The sequence below is a fragment of the Plectropomus leopardus genome, chromosome 12 (assembly GCF_026936395.1).
Source record: "Plectropomus leopardus strain MGB_pleo_1.0 chromosome 12, ASM2693639v1, whole genome shotgun sequence".
NCBI lineage: Eukaryota > Metazoa > Chordata > Actinopteri > Perciformes > Serranidae > Plectropomus > Plectropomus leopardus.
Window position 1 is genome coordinate 24,720,584 of NC_142187.1, and position 16,381 is coordinate 24,736,964.

General features: G+C 40.3%; 1 protein-coding gene across 4 annotated transcripts in view; it reads left to right on the plus strand.

Annotated features, from left to right (window-relative positions):
- Window positions 1–16,381, plus strand: part of ube2v2 (ubiquitin-conjugating enzyme E2 variant 2) — an 84,200-nt gene that overhangs the window by 6,399 nt on the left and 61,420 nt on the right. For 2 of the 4 annotated variants that reach the window (XM_088085602.1, XM_042498519.2), the window contains 3 exons: window positions 1,574–1,722; window positions 1,821–1,946; window positions 2,114–2,983. The exons of the other annotated variants lie outside the window; for them this stretch is intronic. In XM_088085602.1, the coding sequence (XP_087941728.1) occupies window positions 1,574–1,722; window positions 1,821–1,946; window positions 2,114–2,260 (422 nt within the window). In that variant the 3' untranslated portion in view covers window positions 2,261–2,983. Of the gene's footprint in view, window positions 1–1,573; window positions 1,723–1,820; window positions 1,947–2,113; window positions 2,984–16,381 lie in introns of those variants that run through there. 4 annotated transcript variants of the gene reach the window in all.

Consider the following 16,381-nt stretch of genomic DNA (forward strand, 5'->3'; position numbering starts at 1 on the left):
TGCTCCAAATCTCATGACTGTTTCGGAACAGCTGTCAAGACTTATTTTTTTTATTAAGCTTCAATGTTCAGCAGCATCAGATATCTTTAATAAATGTCCTGTGAACAAGGTATCAAATTAGATGCAGCTCCACAGCAGGTAGACCAGAATGTGCTGTGCACTATGGCCACGTGTGTAAAGCCCATCCTTCAGTTGAGCCATTTCTTTTATCAAACCGCCTCGTCTTGCACATGTTTAACACTCTTACTCATTTGGATGCACTGCTTTTCCATGGTTGGAAAGATGAATGTGTGTCTGCATCAGTTTTCATGAAAGGATGCACAGTTGGAGCACCAACAGTGAAAAAACACTTTGATAATGATGTCGCAGTTCTATTTCAGAGGAAAACTGTCAGTTTCTAACTATTTTAGGGTTGCAAGTAAAAAATGTTTACAATTAGGTCTGAAACTAATGATTACTCTACCTGTTGATTTGTTTTTCTATTGATTTATTAGACTTCAAAACCTAAGTAAAAAAAAAAAAAAAAAGCTTGTCATAAAGTCTCAATCTATTGACAATTTGGACAATTTTGTCCAAAAATTGTTTTGTCTAACAGTCTAAATCATAAAGATATTAAATATACAAGGATATAGCAAAGAAAAAAAGCTTCCCTCACATCTGAGAAGCGGGAAATAATATTCTTTCCTGCTTCTCCTTTTTCCCCCTTAATAATTCACTGAAGTAATTAATTGATTGTCAAAGTAGTTTCAGCTCTGTTTACTACAGTGATTAATCTGCAAGTAATTTTGTCATTTAATCAATTAATCAGAATTTTTTGCATGTTTTGTTTGAACAACAGTCAAAAACCCCAAATATATTCAGTTAACTACAATTTAAGATAAGGAAAAGCAGCAGTTCCTCACATTTGAACCAGAACCATCAATCATAATAATTAGCGAACATGTCATCCACACACCCACATTGTGGCTCAGTGATTTGTTTTTAATTGTTTTCTCGCTAACAATGGAGGTCTATGGCACAGAGGAATCAGCTATCAGTGTATCAGGCTTTGGCTCTACACAATTACTTACTGGTAGGATCAGCTCATTTTTTGTTTAATTTTGTAAATGTATTTTGTTGACTGTAGAAAAAATCTACAAAACCAGACATATCTTTTCAAGGTAAACGATGCATGAAATATCACCATCGAAAGGGAAAGCCAACCCCAGCCCTGTCCACATGGCGTTTTGCCTCACTATATTTACATTTTTTCAGTGTTGTGTCTCCAATTTTTGTAGCTTCATTATGGTTGCGTAATGCTTGCGGTCTAGCTCCTTATCACAACCTTTTTATAAGCCCCGACCTCAACTATGTGCTGTGCCCAGAAACGTCCCAACTACAGCAAAATAATAAGAAAATACAGGTAGAGGGCAGAGTCTCTGCAGATGGATACACATCAACACACTTTTATCGGGTTATAAGCGATGATTTAGAGAGATTACTTTTGCATTAGTCTGCATTAATTTTTTAGATAAATCTCTCATGGCAAACCTTAAAAATCTGTGTAATTCATTCTCCGTTTTTATTATTTTAGGAGTTAAAGTTCCACGCAATTTTCGCTTGTTGGAGGAGCTTGAAGAAGGGCAGAAGGGTGAAGGTGACGGCACAGTCAGCTGGGGCCTTGAGGATGACGAAGACATGACTCTCACACGGTGGACAGGCATGATCATTGGACCAGCAAGAGTAAGCAGAGCAGACTCAGTATGTGCATTACAGCACAGATACTGTCAACTAATACAATAAGTAATGTTTTATCTGTTTGTTTTTATCTTGTTTTACAGACCAATTATGAGAACAGGATATACAGTCTGAAAGTGGAGTGTGGATCTAGATACCCAGAGGCGGCCCCGACTGTTAGATTTGTAACAAAAATTAGCATGAATGGGATAAATAATTCCAACGGGATGGTAAGTGTCATCACAAATCTGTCAGGGTTATCGATGAGTGTTGCTCTGTCTTATCACTCAGAAATTGTCTCACGTTGCAGTTTCGTGATGCTCAGATGTGATAACTCACTGTCAGCCGCCCTGTCACAATGACTGATTCAGTGTTTTTGTTTTCTCTTTCCTCGCAGGTGGATTCACGTAGCATACCATGTTTAGCAAAATGGCAGAATTCTTATAGCATTAAAATTGTTCTTCAAGAGTTAAGGCGTCTAATGATGTCCAAAGATAATATGAAGCTTCCACAACCACCAGAAGGACAAACCTACAGCACTTAATTGCAATGGATTGTTTCGACCCTCTGTCTTAAACCTTACTCTTAGAAATATCGTGTAAAATCATCAAGAGGCTCACTTCACACATCAACAATATCGTCTGCAAGAGCAAGATTGGACTTCCTTATTACATAGCTCATTCAAAAAGAAAATGTCCCTGCAGTCAAGCACTGAATAGATAGTTAAAAGACTACAAGACCACAGTTATCCGCCTTTAATAAAATTACTTTGACAATGACTTTTATGTTCAACGTGTTCCAGCTTGAGTGGGCTAGAAGAGGGAAGCATGACGCCACACAGAGGCTGTACCAGAGTCCCAGTAGTTTTAATTTCAAATGACTGATCACTGAAGTAAACGGCAAGATGTGTGTATGAAGGCATGTTCTGTAACTAATACCTAGTCGAAGAGAAGCCACATTTTTGAGTTTGTTAGTCAAACTTAGCAGGTTCATTAAAATATCATGCAGAATAAATATTGAGCTGTGGCTGTAGTCTAAAAGTAGTGTCACAAGGTAAGAAAGATTTTTTTTATAAATATATATATATATATATCTGTATTTGACACGATACCAATATGTTTCTGTTCTGCAGCTCTTTGACATGTAACAGACGTTGAAGCCTGTTCTGTTCTGAAACCCTTGCATTTAACTTCTAGTGAAAATGGCAGGTGTATGAACTTGTGATTTTCTGAAATTAAAATCACTGTCTGCAAAAAAAGAAAAAAAACATCTCGAGGTTGAAGTTTATTTGACTCCCCAGTTGCACAAACATTTGCCACTTTTCCTCACAAGAGGGCCTCAGCTGACAAGTCGACTTCTGTTGGCAGCCGGAGGCACAAGCCATGCATTATGTTGAGTGTGAGCTCTCGCTGTCTCTGTTGGGCTATGTAATGGAAACCAGGTTAATGAAACTGCCTGGTTACAACACACTGCAGATATTTGATATGTGACTTGCGCTCATTAGAATAATATAATCAAAATGCCATTTATTACACCCTGTAGTTCTCACTTAGTGGCATATTTATTAGATGAACAAAGCTGCTCCTTAATGATTGATAGTCCATCCAAACCTTGTTATGTTCTGCACTATTTCTTGTTGTTTTAATCTAGGAACGCCACACAGTATTTGGTAGGAGATACCATATCAGTGTGGGAGTGAGGAGCAGTGGTACTGTTCCCCCTGAGAATGTGACCTTTTGTTGCTTTTCAGCTGTTTGATTATTCACAAAGTTTAATTAACCAAATGGGCATTTAAAGGGAAGTCTGCAGATGGCACAATCTTCTGTCTTCAGTACACTCAGTTTGTTAAACTGTTTGAAATAATTGTGTGTTGCTAAACATTAAGTTGCAGAAGCATCTTTGAATGTCAATTTTTAAAACCCTATTTACAAGGAAAATTGAGCAAGACGACATTGTTTGTTCCAGTGATGGCCTGGGAGAGTATTTGGGCCTGTGCGGGAGGGTTAATAGAGTATTTTTGGGGGGATTTGTGGCAATTTACATTCTCATTATCCACTGGCACCAGACTCAACTTATTTTGGAAGGATTAATATTTGATGGTCCAACCGCAAAACACTGATTTGCCATCAGTCAAATCATTCGATTGACATTTCATTTTCTCCTACCCGGCGCTTGTGACATCGACATAATATATTGGATACCTTTTATGATGGATGTTGAATTTTGAAAGCTGCTTGGCTCTCTTTGTAAATAAGTACAACTCTATCTTCAAAAGCAACCAAGGCTTCAAGACTGTGTGTGTGTGTGTGTGTGTGTGAGTGAGAGAGAGAGAGAGAGAGAGAGAGACATGTCTACAAATGATGGTGGCTTCCACATTCGACCTGTGTGACCTCCTGGACATACATCTCCCTCGCTGCAGCAGAGCCCAACTTTATGCAGCTTGTCTTGTCTCAGTGCTGGGATGAGCACACATCTGTCAGCCACATTGACTCCACACTGTAGCACTTGTCACTGCAGCATGGCAAGAGCTCGGTGTATTTGATGATTCAAAAGTGCCCCCTGAAGAAACAAGCTTTTTACGGGGGTCTCACACTGTTTATTTAGTCTCAAGACAGCTGACTCGCATAAAGATGAATAGAACCACAAAGGCATCTTTTCTCAGTATGTTTTACTCTATATGAATATAAATGACACATTTGCATGAGAAGGGAAACATATAAACAGAAAGAAAACATGCTTGGATTATGAATTTGTGCAGCATTTGCATATCAAAAGTCACAATTGTTAACTATTTCTATTTTCAAGCTACATTTGCATAGGGTGAGCTTTGATCTGTCTGGTTGCACTGGTATGCTTGACTGCTTTGCTTGTCCAATCAGCTCTGAGTCCTGTCCCCTAGAGGGCGCTCTACACTCATGTATGTCCTTGGCAGTGCTGTGTGAAGGGGCTTCTGTTTAGAGGACATGACTTGTCTGAAAAGGCAGGGCCACTGTGATGCTCCCAGGGTCCATTTGTGCATGCTGTCATTATTCCTTTAGAAAAGTGACGTGTTTTGCAGTTTGCTGTGGGGAACTACAGCCCGACTGTTTGTAGGCCACTGTTCCAAAGGCTCTTAGCTGGTGTCTCTTGTGTGTCCTCACGGGGCTATTGAGGTTGTGTACATTGCTAGATAACTAAAGCAGTGTTGTATTACAAAGCCATTAGATCTCTGAGTGCGAGCAAGATTTCTTATTTCAATTTGTGGGCTTGCGTGTGGGTGTGAGATGAGTCAGTGTTTGCTGCAGAGGATGACCTCGCTCTTCCTCAGTACTCTGAGCAAGATGAGATTTGACTTTCTGGATGTGACAGTTAGTATATGGGCCTAGCTTCCATCAGCTATACCCTCCTTGCTTGCTGGTTGTTTTGTTTATTTTCCCCCTCTCCTCTCGGAAGTCATGAATATGAAATCAGAAGTGGCTTGTGTTGCAGCCAGTTCACTCAGCAGCACAGTCATCCCCAAATATAAAAGGCACAGCCGCAGGTTACATGGGGCTTATTCCTTTATTCACCACATGTATTTCTAGAGCAGACTTCTCTGAACCTTTTCTCACGATGACTACTTTTTTTTTTTTTAAATCTCATTTGAATGGAAGTAGGAAATCCTTCCTTGACTATTTAACCTCCAGCCCCATCAGACTAATCTGAATTTCTAACTCATGCACCTGCACAAAAGCTCCAGCTGAAGCCACACTGGAAGCTCGCAGAGCTTATTACACTTGTACCACCCGGTTTATTTTGGTTTCTTTATAAGGTGCCATCCGGGCAAAAATAAAGACTTATATTGCTCTGGGTTGGAAGGGACTGACGGCAGAAAGCCGGAGAGAGCTGTTCAGTGATCTAAGATGGGAAGGAATGCAGTGAGGACATACGTCTCGTCTGCCGGCAGACTTCTGGCACTAGGCCTCTGCTGCCAGAGCCCTAACCTTTTGCCCCAAAGGGCCAAAAGGTCACGTCTTGCATCTGTTGATACTGTAAAAAGCTTTGTCTTCTTTATGGCTGCTGAAGGGAGAATGTGTCTGTCTTCCTGAGACATTTGTTACCATTCTTTTAGTCCTTGTGGTAAGTTACATTTAAAGTTTTACAGAGAGGAGAGCTCATACAGTGTGTGGCTTTGAAATAAAAGTATACCAAATATATCAAAAGCTTCAGTTTAGTTGACAAAGGAGGAATGGCATTAAATCACACAAGAAAACCCCAAGTTTCAATTATGGTACTTGTCGTATGGTAGAGATAGGAAAGATGCAGGAGTTAAGGTGATTTGGCATCAGCATTATCATTTCAAGTCAAACACCCCCAAAATAAATAATAACATACAATTTATTGTTCATTTTCCATAATCTAGAATTTTTAAAAAAGTCAGTTTCTTTTGTTTTAGTGATCAATGGTAACTTCATCCAGTTCTGAACACAACAGAATCTAAATGGCAAGCACAAGTCAGCAAAACTAACTGTAGTTTTTCCCCGACAACCCCTCAAAATAGTGGTCTTTGAGATATTAGGGCTCTGTTATTATGATGATGTATTACACTGAGTTGTGACTTTACAGCTCTGTGCTTGGTAGCCAACATGTCGAGCTCAAATCCTCCACAGAGGTTTTTTTTTGTTGTGGTAGCCTTTCTTGCACATACTGTGTATACACATCCATACAAGATGGATGTGTATATATGATGGCCAAATGCATGCCTTTTGACCATAGCTAAATCCAAGATGGCGATGGCCAAAATGCAAAACCATGTGCTTTAGGGTTTGTTGAAACCCAACACGTCTCCTGACTAAGTTGTTTCAAGTGATCTGTAGTTTTTCTTTAAACTTGCATTGATAGATAGTTTTAAACAAGCTGTCAACACACGGCATTGATATGACCGTACAAAGTTTATCAGGGCAATGTCTTAGCTGACAGTTGTCTGTTTACATATGCAGTAGACATGAAGCAACATCAGCACTAGGACCATAGACTGTATATAAGTAACTGACGTGGCCACTGTGACATCACCCATTGGTTTTGCATTTTGGCCATTACCATCATGGATTTTTAGAGCCAAAAGTGACTGTATTTGGATGAGAGGGTGAAGCAATGAACGAGTGAGGGGTGGATCTCATTCAAGACTGCAGAAACATCTACAGGCCAGCCTGTCACTTAAGTGGCTCCACCCCGAAATATGTGTAACTTAATGGCTTAATAAAATGTCAGAAGGTGAGTTATAAAAAAAAATTCCCCCCTCAGTTGTGATTGTTGAATGTAGCTATAGAGACCAAAGCTTTTATTTTTGTACCAGGCATGTTTATTTCAGCTGTGAAGTTGTCCATTTTAACATGGGGATCTATGGAGATTGTTTGGAGCCAGCCTCAAGTAGCCATCTGTTGAATTGGTGCTTGTACATTGGTTTAATCTTTCAGCCTCGGAGGTTGCCCTTGGTCTTGACCCATAGCGTTGTCACAGAAGCATAGCACCCTGCGGTTGCCCCTCACATTACCACTGTTTGCTCTGTCAGCACTGTTGCTGTTGTTTTTGTTGTTGTTAAAACTGTCTTTTCACTACCAGCTCACCTACCCCCATGTTGAGATCCGTGCGCAGACAATCCCTGCTCAGATTTTTAATCACAGATATGCTCTAAGTCTTGTAGTCAGCTGCTTTAAGTAGGCTACATTTTGCTGCTAAAACTTCTGTGCTTTTGCTTAATAACGGGCTTTAATAAAATGTAAATGGGTGAGTTATATAAAAATTAAACCTCTGAACAGTAGCCATGGATGAGGAAAGCTCTGTTAGCTCTGTTTTGGTCTTCACCAGCTCCTGAGAGAAACATGGCTCTTCAGCTCCTAAGAGCTCACTATGTTCAGCAGCTAGATGCTAACTGTGTCTGTTTGCTGTTTGGTCCTGAGAAGGTACTGCACAGCAAATTTTAGAGCATTTTTTCTGAGAAAAGTTGCCTTCTGCAGCTTGAAATAAAACATTTAAGGTGTAGGACAGTAAAACCAAAACTATTAGCTGAAAGATGCTAAAAAAAAAAGCTAAGCAGAGCTGTGGGGAAGTATGGAGCATCTTCTCAGTGGGTTCATCACAGTGAGTGACCCCATTCACGTTAGATATTTAGTAATAAAGTATGTTTATTAGTGCAGCTTGAAGTATTTTTCCTATGACACTCAAACCATGAACAGGTTGAGAATTCAAATTAACTCAAAACTATTAAACAACCCACCAGTTGTAAATGTCCTTTATCAATAAAAATACATTTTCTTAGCCACCCCCCAAAAAATTGTTGTATTAATCACATTACCTCGGGTCTTTAATGCCATGCTTTCTTCACCCAGATTAGTGTTTTGAAAGCATCTAGATTGGTAGTTTTGGTGGAAACAAATCTGACGATGTTGGAAAGTACTTTAGCTAAGGTTTGATCCAGACATTGCTCAGAATTTAACCTGATTAAATTGGGGAACAGAATAAGGTATTTTTTGGTATTTTATCCATGTATTATCAAAATAAGATCAGTAACAATAACAGTGTTTGCTTAAGCTAATTACCCACATGGACACTTTTTTGGGGGCTTGGAAAACAGTGTGTCTGAGTGTTTAAGTGCTGTATTTACAGTGAGATAAATGAATGGCCTCCTCTCGCTGTGAGAAAAGAGACAGATTGGAACCACATGTCTCTTGCACTGCTGGCTCTCTGGGCTATTGACATGCACTTCACAGAGTCATCCGCATTCAGATACGCTGCAGCAGCGAGCGCTTGAGGTCATTTTCATGCTCACTGATGTTAGACTGTAAGACGCGCGGAATGGCAGTCTCAAGTTATAGGAAAGCTTTGATTTGAATCTGCTGTCAGCGTTTGATGTATGGATCACGCTATCTGAAACATGAATTTAAAAGTCAGTGTGTCGCTTGTAACTGCGTAACCTTGTCTCGGGTCAAAGCAACTCAGAACAGGGCTTCTTACAAAATGTTGCAAAAAGCAGGAAGAAAAAAACGAGGGAATCGTCTGTGTGTACTCACTGCATTCCAGGTTATTTATACAGAGTGAAAAAACTGTGTAGACTTCATGTCTCTACTTGGTGAGAACTATTAAATTACTGGTGGATGTTTTTAATTACTTCACATAAATGTTGGAACACAACACTTCTCCAGTGTTTTGAGGAGGAGGAGGGGGGTCTATAATGTCTCACATGTTTAGGGAAGCACTGGCTTGCACTTAATCATGGTGGTCCCTGTGTGATTCTGGCGTTGGAAATGTGGCTTTGTGAGAGAAAAGTGAGCATTCCTTCTGCTGGCGCAAGGGAGAGGAAATGGGTAATAAAACCAGGAGAAAAAAAAAGCCTCGGCGGCGTGCTGGAGCCAGTGATTCTGGGATCCACTTAATTGCTCTTAAATGAAAAAGATTTTTGGCTTCCCATTTGCTGTGTTTAAAGAAAAGTCAAGTCAAATCCCACATGTATACCAGCCAAGCGGTGACTTCTCATTCAGCAGTATGAGCACTAATCCCTTTCTTTCAGTGGTGCCATCGGTAATATTATTATTAATATTGAGAAAGCTGCTGTTCACAGTCGGCAAACGCCAGAGGAGGCAGAAATTCAGCTCTTTTACTCATTTACTGAGGCCAGAGAAGTCACTTGGGAAGGAAGGATATCAATACTAGTTTGTTAAATGTTTTGTCTCTGCGGTTTTTCAGACTTCCTCCTGACAAATAACGACAAAAAAGTTTCTTTACTTTAAAATTAGAATTGACAATGCTGTTTTTCTTTAATTTATTTTATTATATTTGGAAAGACATTGGCGTTACATCAAAGACGTTGCAACAATTCTCCTAATAGCCACGGCTAGCCCTGAGCTTTGGAAAGAACAGTGCAGATTTTATTTAAGCAGAGGAACAGACATATTAGGAGCCTCCTTAAAAGAGCTGATGTAACATTTACAGCATATCTATGATTCAGAGTCAAAACCGGTATTGTCTGCACACAGTTCTCAGCATGAAGGTGGCTAGCAGCTAATGGTGCTAACAATGGCAACAGTGCTGACAGAGCCAACATTGTCAACCCTTAAGTGTCATTTAGTTTTTGCTTAGTATGCTTAGTTTTATGAGCAGAGTGCAAAGCGATGACATAGATTGATCATTTATTCAGTAGCGCAATTATGGTATTATAAGCACACAATGGGATAACAAGACTGAAATCATAGCTTTCTTCTTAAATATAATGAGTGTTTTACTTATTATGGTCCTTATTTAGCTATATTCTGGATCATGCAAACCAAGAAAGCCCCAGTTTTCTGCAGGGTATTGATTTTTAAAGGCTTAATGCAGGAGGGTGGATGCTATGTTTCTGTGACAAAGCTATGGGTCAGGATGGGATTAATAGTAGTAATTGCTGTACAAGCTCAGTGGAAAGCAGCAGTGATTAGCTAGCCAGTGGGTTACACATACAGGAAATGATGTGCACTATAGGGTGTTTTCATAATAGGTATGATTGATTCGTACCCTGCCCAAGTTCAAATCTCAGTACTCTGCACCCCCCGTCAGAGCTCCAACTGCAGGTCCAAATGCTGCAGCAAAGCTGAATCTGAGTCTGTCTTTTGCAGGCTGCGCTGTTGCATCATTAAGGCTGTTACATAGCTCTTTATAATCTCCTTGTAGTCATGTAAAATAGCACTCTACCTCTGTGTTTTTGGTACAGTTGGTGTTTATACCCAATGCGTACCACACCAGAGTACATGTAAAACTTCGTTGATACCACCGTTTTAAGTATTCTTGGGCACAGAATGGTGCACCGTGTCCACACTAATGGAACAAATTCATTTCATTTCATTTATTAGGATCCCCATTAGCTGTACTCAAAGCAGCAGCTGTTCTTCCTGGGGTCCACACCAAACATCATTCAATACATGACATTACATACTCACAAATAAACACATCCCATCACCACAACAACATTAACAGCTTCAACATACAAAACACAACACAGGACCAAGCTCTAATTAGTCAAATAAAAAATAGGTCTTGTACAGAGATAGAAATGAAAGATATCTCATTATTGAGTTGATATTGAGCACACCATGACTTATTATAAATGAAATAGCCCAACACACCAAACTGGACTTTGGAGTCATTGGACCTGGGTCCCAGATGTGAAATCCTCCTAATATGCACGCGCAGCTGGACTGTCTACCACATCAAAGAATATGGAAGCCAGGATTACAACAATGCAATGTTATGTGCAGTGTGTGCACAATATTGAGTTATGTGTAACTGGGATTATGCACAATAGTGCACCTGATGTTTTTGTTACATAGCAAATCGTTGTTTGCTGGTATATTAATGTTCTGAAAGTTGTCCTTTTTAAGTATCAAAAGTGAGCCTAAAAATACTCATTAGGCAGCAGGGTGGCCTCTCAAAGTATAATATTGGCTTATGCTGAGGGCTCTTCTTTGTTGTAGCTTGGCAAGATCAAACTAATATTGACTACACTTGTTGTGTACCTTTAATATCGTGATCTGCAAAGTAAGTTGTAACAGATGTCAAAAAAATTGAGGTGACGTAAAAGGTAATAATTGCTGCTGAAATGTAGTGGAGCTAAAGGATAAGATACAATAAAATGGAAATTCTCAAGTAAAGTGCAACCTCAAATTGTACTGAAGTACTGCGTTTGAGCAAGTTTGCAGCACGAAGGTATTTGCCACCACTGAGCATTAGTTTTTTAAAATTATTTTCTCATCTCAGTGCATCATTTTTCCAAGAGCGTGACCTCCTGTTGAAATAAACATTCTAGCAAGTCATTTCCATGTTGCCATCATTGACCATTTTTGCTTCAGAGTGTGATAGCCGGGTGTGAAGATGCCACTCAGTGAGCCATTAAGGCCTGAAGTGCCACGCTAAGCTGTCATGTCGTGTCATCCGCTTCTTTTGTACTCATTAATTGTTGAGAGAAGTGTGTCACATCCTGTCAGGCTGACTGCTGGTGTCCCTCTGGTCACCCCTCAGTGCCCGGTGCCCGCTGATGCTATTGTGGCAGCGATGGCTGCAGTGGACAGGAGAGCCGGGCCTTGCAGGATGTGAGACAATACTGGGAAGGAAGAGGAGGGAATCCCGGAGCTGTGTGCAGAAGCCTGGTCAGCCGAGTGTCTCTGAGAGCACTCCCCCGTGACTTCTCCCCCCTCTTCCCCTGAGGATAGACTTTGTCATCCTCTCACCTTTTGTATGTGAGGGGAATGAGAATGAAGAGTGATTTTTGTTGAGCTTCTTCACAGGCTTTAAGAGGTGATGTCTTCGTTCTGTTGGCTTTAGCAGAATTTAGAGAAGCATTTATTTTAACCCCTCTATTTAGCATTATACAAAATATGATATGCCTTATGTGATATAAGGCAATCAGGGTTGGAAGAAGTACTCAGATCTTGTAATTAAGTAACAGTGGAAATACTTTAGTGTAGAACTACTCTGCTATAAGATTATTTACAGCATTAAACATTTTCCTAATAAAAGTACAAATGCATTAACATCAAAATATAGTTAAAGCACCATAAGTATTTTTTTTGCCGCTTTGAGCACCACAAGCCGAGTGACATTTACTTCCATTATACTTGAAAGAAGGTAGGCATCTCTATGGCCAATATCACACTCTGAAAGTCACACCAAAACAATCTGGATTAATAAATAGCATTATAGGTAAGAGAAAAAATATGTATTTTTGATTTGAGATTGAACTGTCCCTTAATTCTAAAGTGTTAGAATTCACCTGCTCCTAGTTAAAAGCTGAAACTTGAACCTCTTAAGAGATAAAATATAATCCAAATGAAAGATTTAATGTCACCCCTGTGAGCTCAGTAAGCTGCCTGACTGCAGAGACCCAGACCCTGTGAGCTCATGTTAAAGAAAAACCAATTACATAAGATTTTCTCATGTTTCCACAGGCAGTTTCACCACATATAACATTGCTTCATCATACCAGCAGTGACCATTTCTGTCTGACTGAAAACAGGCCGTAACAGTGGCCGTGCCATTATGGACCACTGCGCATGAATCAATGCTCGAGCAGTGATAGACCACATGGCACGGATGGAGAATTAATGAAGAAGAATCTGCGGTGTCGGGATGCGGTTGCAATTTGCTCCTGCTGAGTGGCTGAAATGTAGTCACACAATAAAAAAAAAATGCAAGACCCGACCTTTTAAGGTTCTGCCTCTGGCCACTTGAAAACGTGTCTCTCGACCACAAAAGATGATGCACTGGATTGCACTACAGACAAGCGGGGGAGCAAAATAGATGTCCAAATATTTCCATGGCTCCTGTGGCCTTCTGCTTGCATAGTCCTGGCATGAGCTCATCGGCGTGCGGCTAGTTTGTGCTCCCTCAGCACTGTTCTTTCCCAGTCTGTAAGTATCAATGTCGAAGCTAACTAGGCATTGACAAAGTCCTCTGAGCTCCCTTTCCCACTACCCACTAGACTGTGGCTCCACTTGGTATTGAGGGTAGAGGTTTTCATAAAGGCAGATTATATCTTTGTGTCACCTAACACTGACAGAGTGCAGGTCACGCTCTCAGGTTTGACTTAATATCTGGAACACTTACAGTGGTCATCCTCAGCCAGGAGTCTGGATGATAGCGCCATTTATCATCAGTTGCAATAAGGTATGCATTCTTTGTGGTCCATAATGTCTTTTTAAGTGAGCTCACTGTATGAAACGGTTATTTCTTTAATTCCCGCTTAGTAGCTATTTTTATAAGCGCTGATCCAAATGGAAAAAAGGCATCAGAAAAGGTTGAGAAGACCCTCTTTTGGGGGATAAGCATTCTTTTCAACTGCAGTTCAAATCTCCCAAAGAGTGACTCTCTTGTGGTATTTAACCAACGAATAAATTGACATGAAATGTATTCCTGATAATGCAAACATTGGGAACAGAGGAGCCAGAAATAACTCTCTCAGGCAAGATGTGGAAGAGATTAAGGCTGAACCAACGAAATAAGCGAGGAGTGGAGGCGGGAGGTTGGAAAATGAGATGGGGGAGGAGGGGAAAGAGGAGAGGTAAGAGGAGGTGAGGAGATGGTGTCTGCAACGGTGAGTGTGTGTGTGTGTGTGTGTGTGTGTTTGGTGGGGGGGACTCGGTCCATAGAGGGTTCGCAGTGAGTCGACAGGCGAGAACTTCGCCTGAGAGGGGGGTGGCCCTGTGAAAAGGAACTCATAAAAGTCACATTTGTTGGTGATGCATGAGGAAGTGAAGCCAGCTTTGGCACATGTGTCTGTGGTGCTAAATTAACTGTTAACACAAATAATCAAAGTGCAGGGCCCATTGAGCGCTGGCGCCAGTGAAATGAGGGGGAGAGGCTGGCTCGCTTCTCTCTCTGAGAAGTTGCAGTAGACTAGTAGTGAGCTAGCAGGTGGAGGTCTACCAGGGGCTTTCACAGGATGGAAGTGCTTACAAAACAGGCCGACCAGCCCTCTGACAGAGGAAAGCACCGCCGCACTCCTGCTTTCCAGCTATTGTGTGGAAGCGTGCTTCTCTTTTTAGATCTTTCTTTGTAAATCCTGACAAGTCAGAGCACTGAAGGACATGGCACCAGCAATTACCTCCATGACTGGCTGATGGTAATTAAAAAGCCACTAGTGTGACCTTGGGAGTTTTTTTTTATTTTATTTTTTTTTATCCCAGGCTCCAAAACAGGTCCAAACAACTTCCACTCGACAAAACCATGTGGTCACAGGGTTGATTATCTCCTCACTGCTGATACTGATGCGCTTTTATGAGAGTCAACATCAGTATTGATTTATGAAAGTGAAATTAAATATCCTCTTACTCCCGTTCGAACAAGCTGTTACACACGTTCGAACAAGCTGTCCTACAAGATAAGGAGTTCTCTAGTGGTTGTACTCATATAATTCTCAGAGCTACTTAACATTGCATTGTTGATCATAACCTTTTTACTTTCATTTGCTCTTTTAAAGGTCCATATTTGGTGTATAATTACCTGAAAATCAGAATCACTGTGCTTTTGTTACCCTAGATTGAGCCATTTATATCTACATAGGGAGCGAGTCCTTGTCCACTGACATCGCCATGTTGATGTTCACTGCAATCAAGTTTTTGAACAAGGAAATGTATGAACATTTTATTCACATTACCTTTTGTCATGAAACAGCCGGTTAGTCAGTCAACTTGCTAACTTACAATTATAAGCATTAGATGATTTGACTATACAACTACTGTAGCTAATGTTATGTGGTAAATTTAATGACGTGGTATTGTTGTAATACAGGGTCAAAACAATCATAATAAAATCATAATAAAAATAACTTTATGAGTATGTTGAATGTTGTAAAGTTATAACGTTACTGTATGCATTAGTGGCCCTTCTTATCTTCTTATTTTACTATTACATCTCATTCTTTTTCCTCCAGTTAATAGTGAGTGGTAAGTGCCCCCTTCTATGGGCATATGGATGGTTATATTATATCAATGATTTGTTATGTCTCTATCGAGGAAAGTTATACCAACGTTATTATTGTTTTATTGCCCAGCCGTATGTGAAACTGCTTTAGGTTTTAATCACTTGGTCAGGTTTGTTTTGGAAAGACAGAGACCTTTACAGATGATCCGACTCCCAGTAAAAACCTCCTGACAATAATAAATGAGGGAATCCTAACCAGGAGTTCACAATTGGCCCTCGGAGAAGTTTCATCCGGTTGCCATCTGCAGCCCTCACTGCTAGATGCCACTAAATTCTACACACTTCTCCTTTAAAATGCTCCAAATTTTTTAGTCTAAATATTTTTCTTGCATTTAATTTTACTTTCCCCGTGCACAGTCTATGGAGATGGTAATTAAGCATTCACTGCACACTGTACTGTATACAATAGTGTATGTGACAAATAAATCTTTGAATCTTGAACATAAAAAAGCAAGGGCTTTTGAGATAAAACTGCATTATATTATAATCAGTTTGGAAAAACACAAATCAACAAAATTGATTCAAACTGATATTATTTGAAGTACACTATCTCATCCCCATGAACTGAATAATACGGAATTGAGTTAGAAAGTAAATAGATCAAGATGTAGCTGAATTCACAGAGCCTGACTCAAACATGATATCTTTGATGCCTTTATGCAAGATTAAACAAATGAGCTGCATTTAAATTTGCCTTTACAAGACCATTTCAGCTCTAGTTTCCCTCTGCCAAAAACAGTCAAGTCGTGAGGGGAAAATAAATACAACAATTTGGAAAAAGTAATACCCTGCAGCTTTGTGACATCAGCACAAAAGAAGCATGGCCCCCGATGCTCTCCACTTCCCATGCAGCCCACAACTGGGCCGTAGACCGAGGTTGCCTGGCGCCACAGTCATCATGTGTGTCAGTCACTTGCAAAACTCACTGTTTTCCTTAGAGGATGAGCTAAGCTCCTCCTTTAGCCCTAACGATTTATTTTAGACTCCAGCGTCCAGAGACCCCCTTTCTTGAAATCCCAGTTTATCTTGGCCATGTTGTTTCAATATGAACCAATCAGCTTAGCCTCCAGTGGAATGTCCCCTGAGACTCGCCTTGGTTTCCCAATAGGCCCATTCATTTTGAGGACACAAGTTTAACATCTGGTTTGTATTAACGCTCCCTACAATAGCTCTCATCTCGGCCTCAGTCGCACAGGAGGGA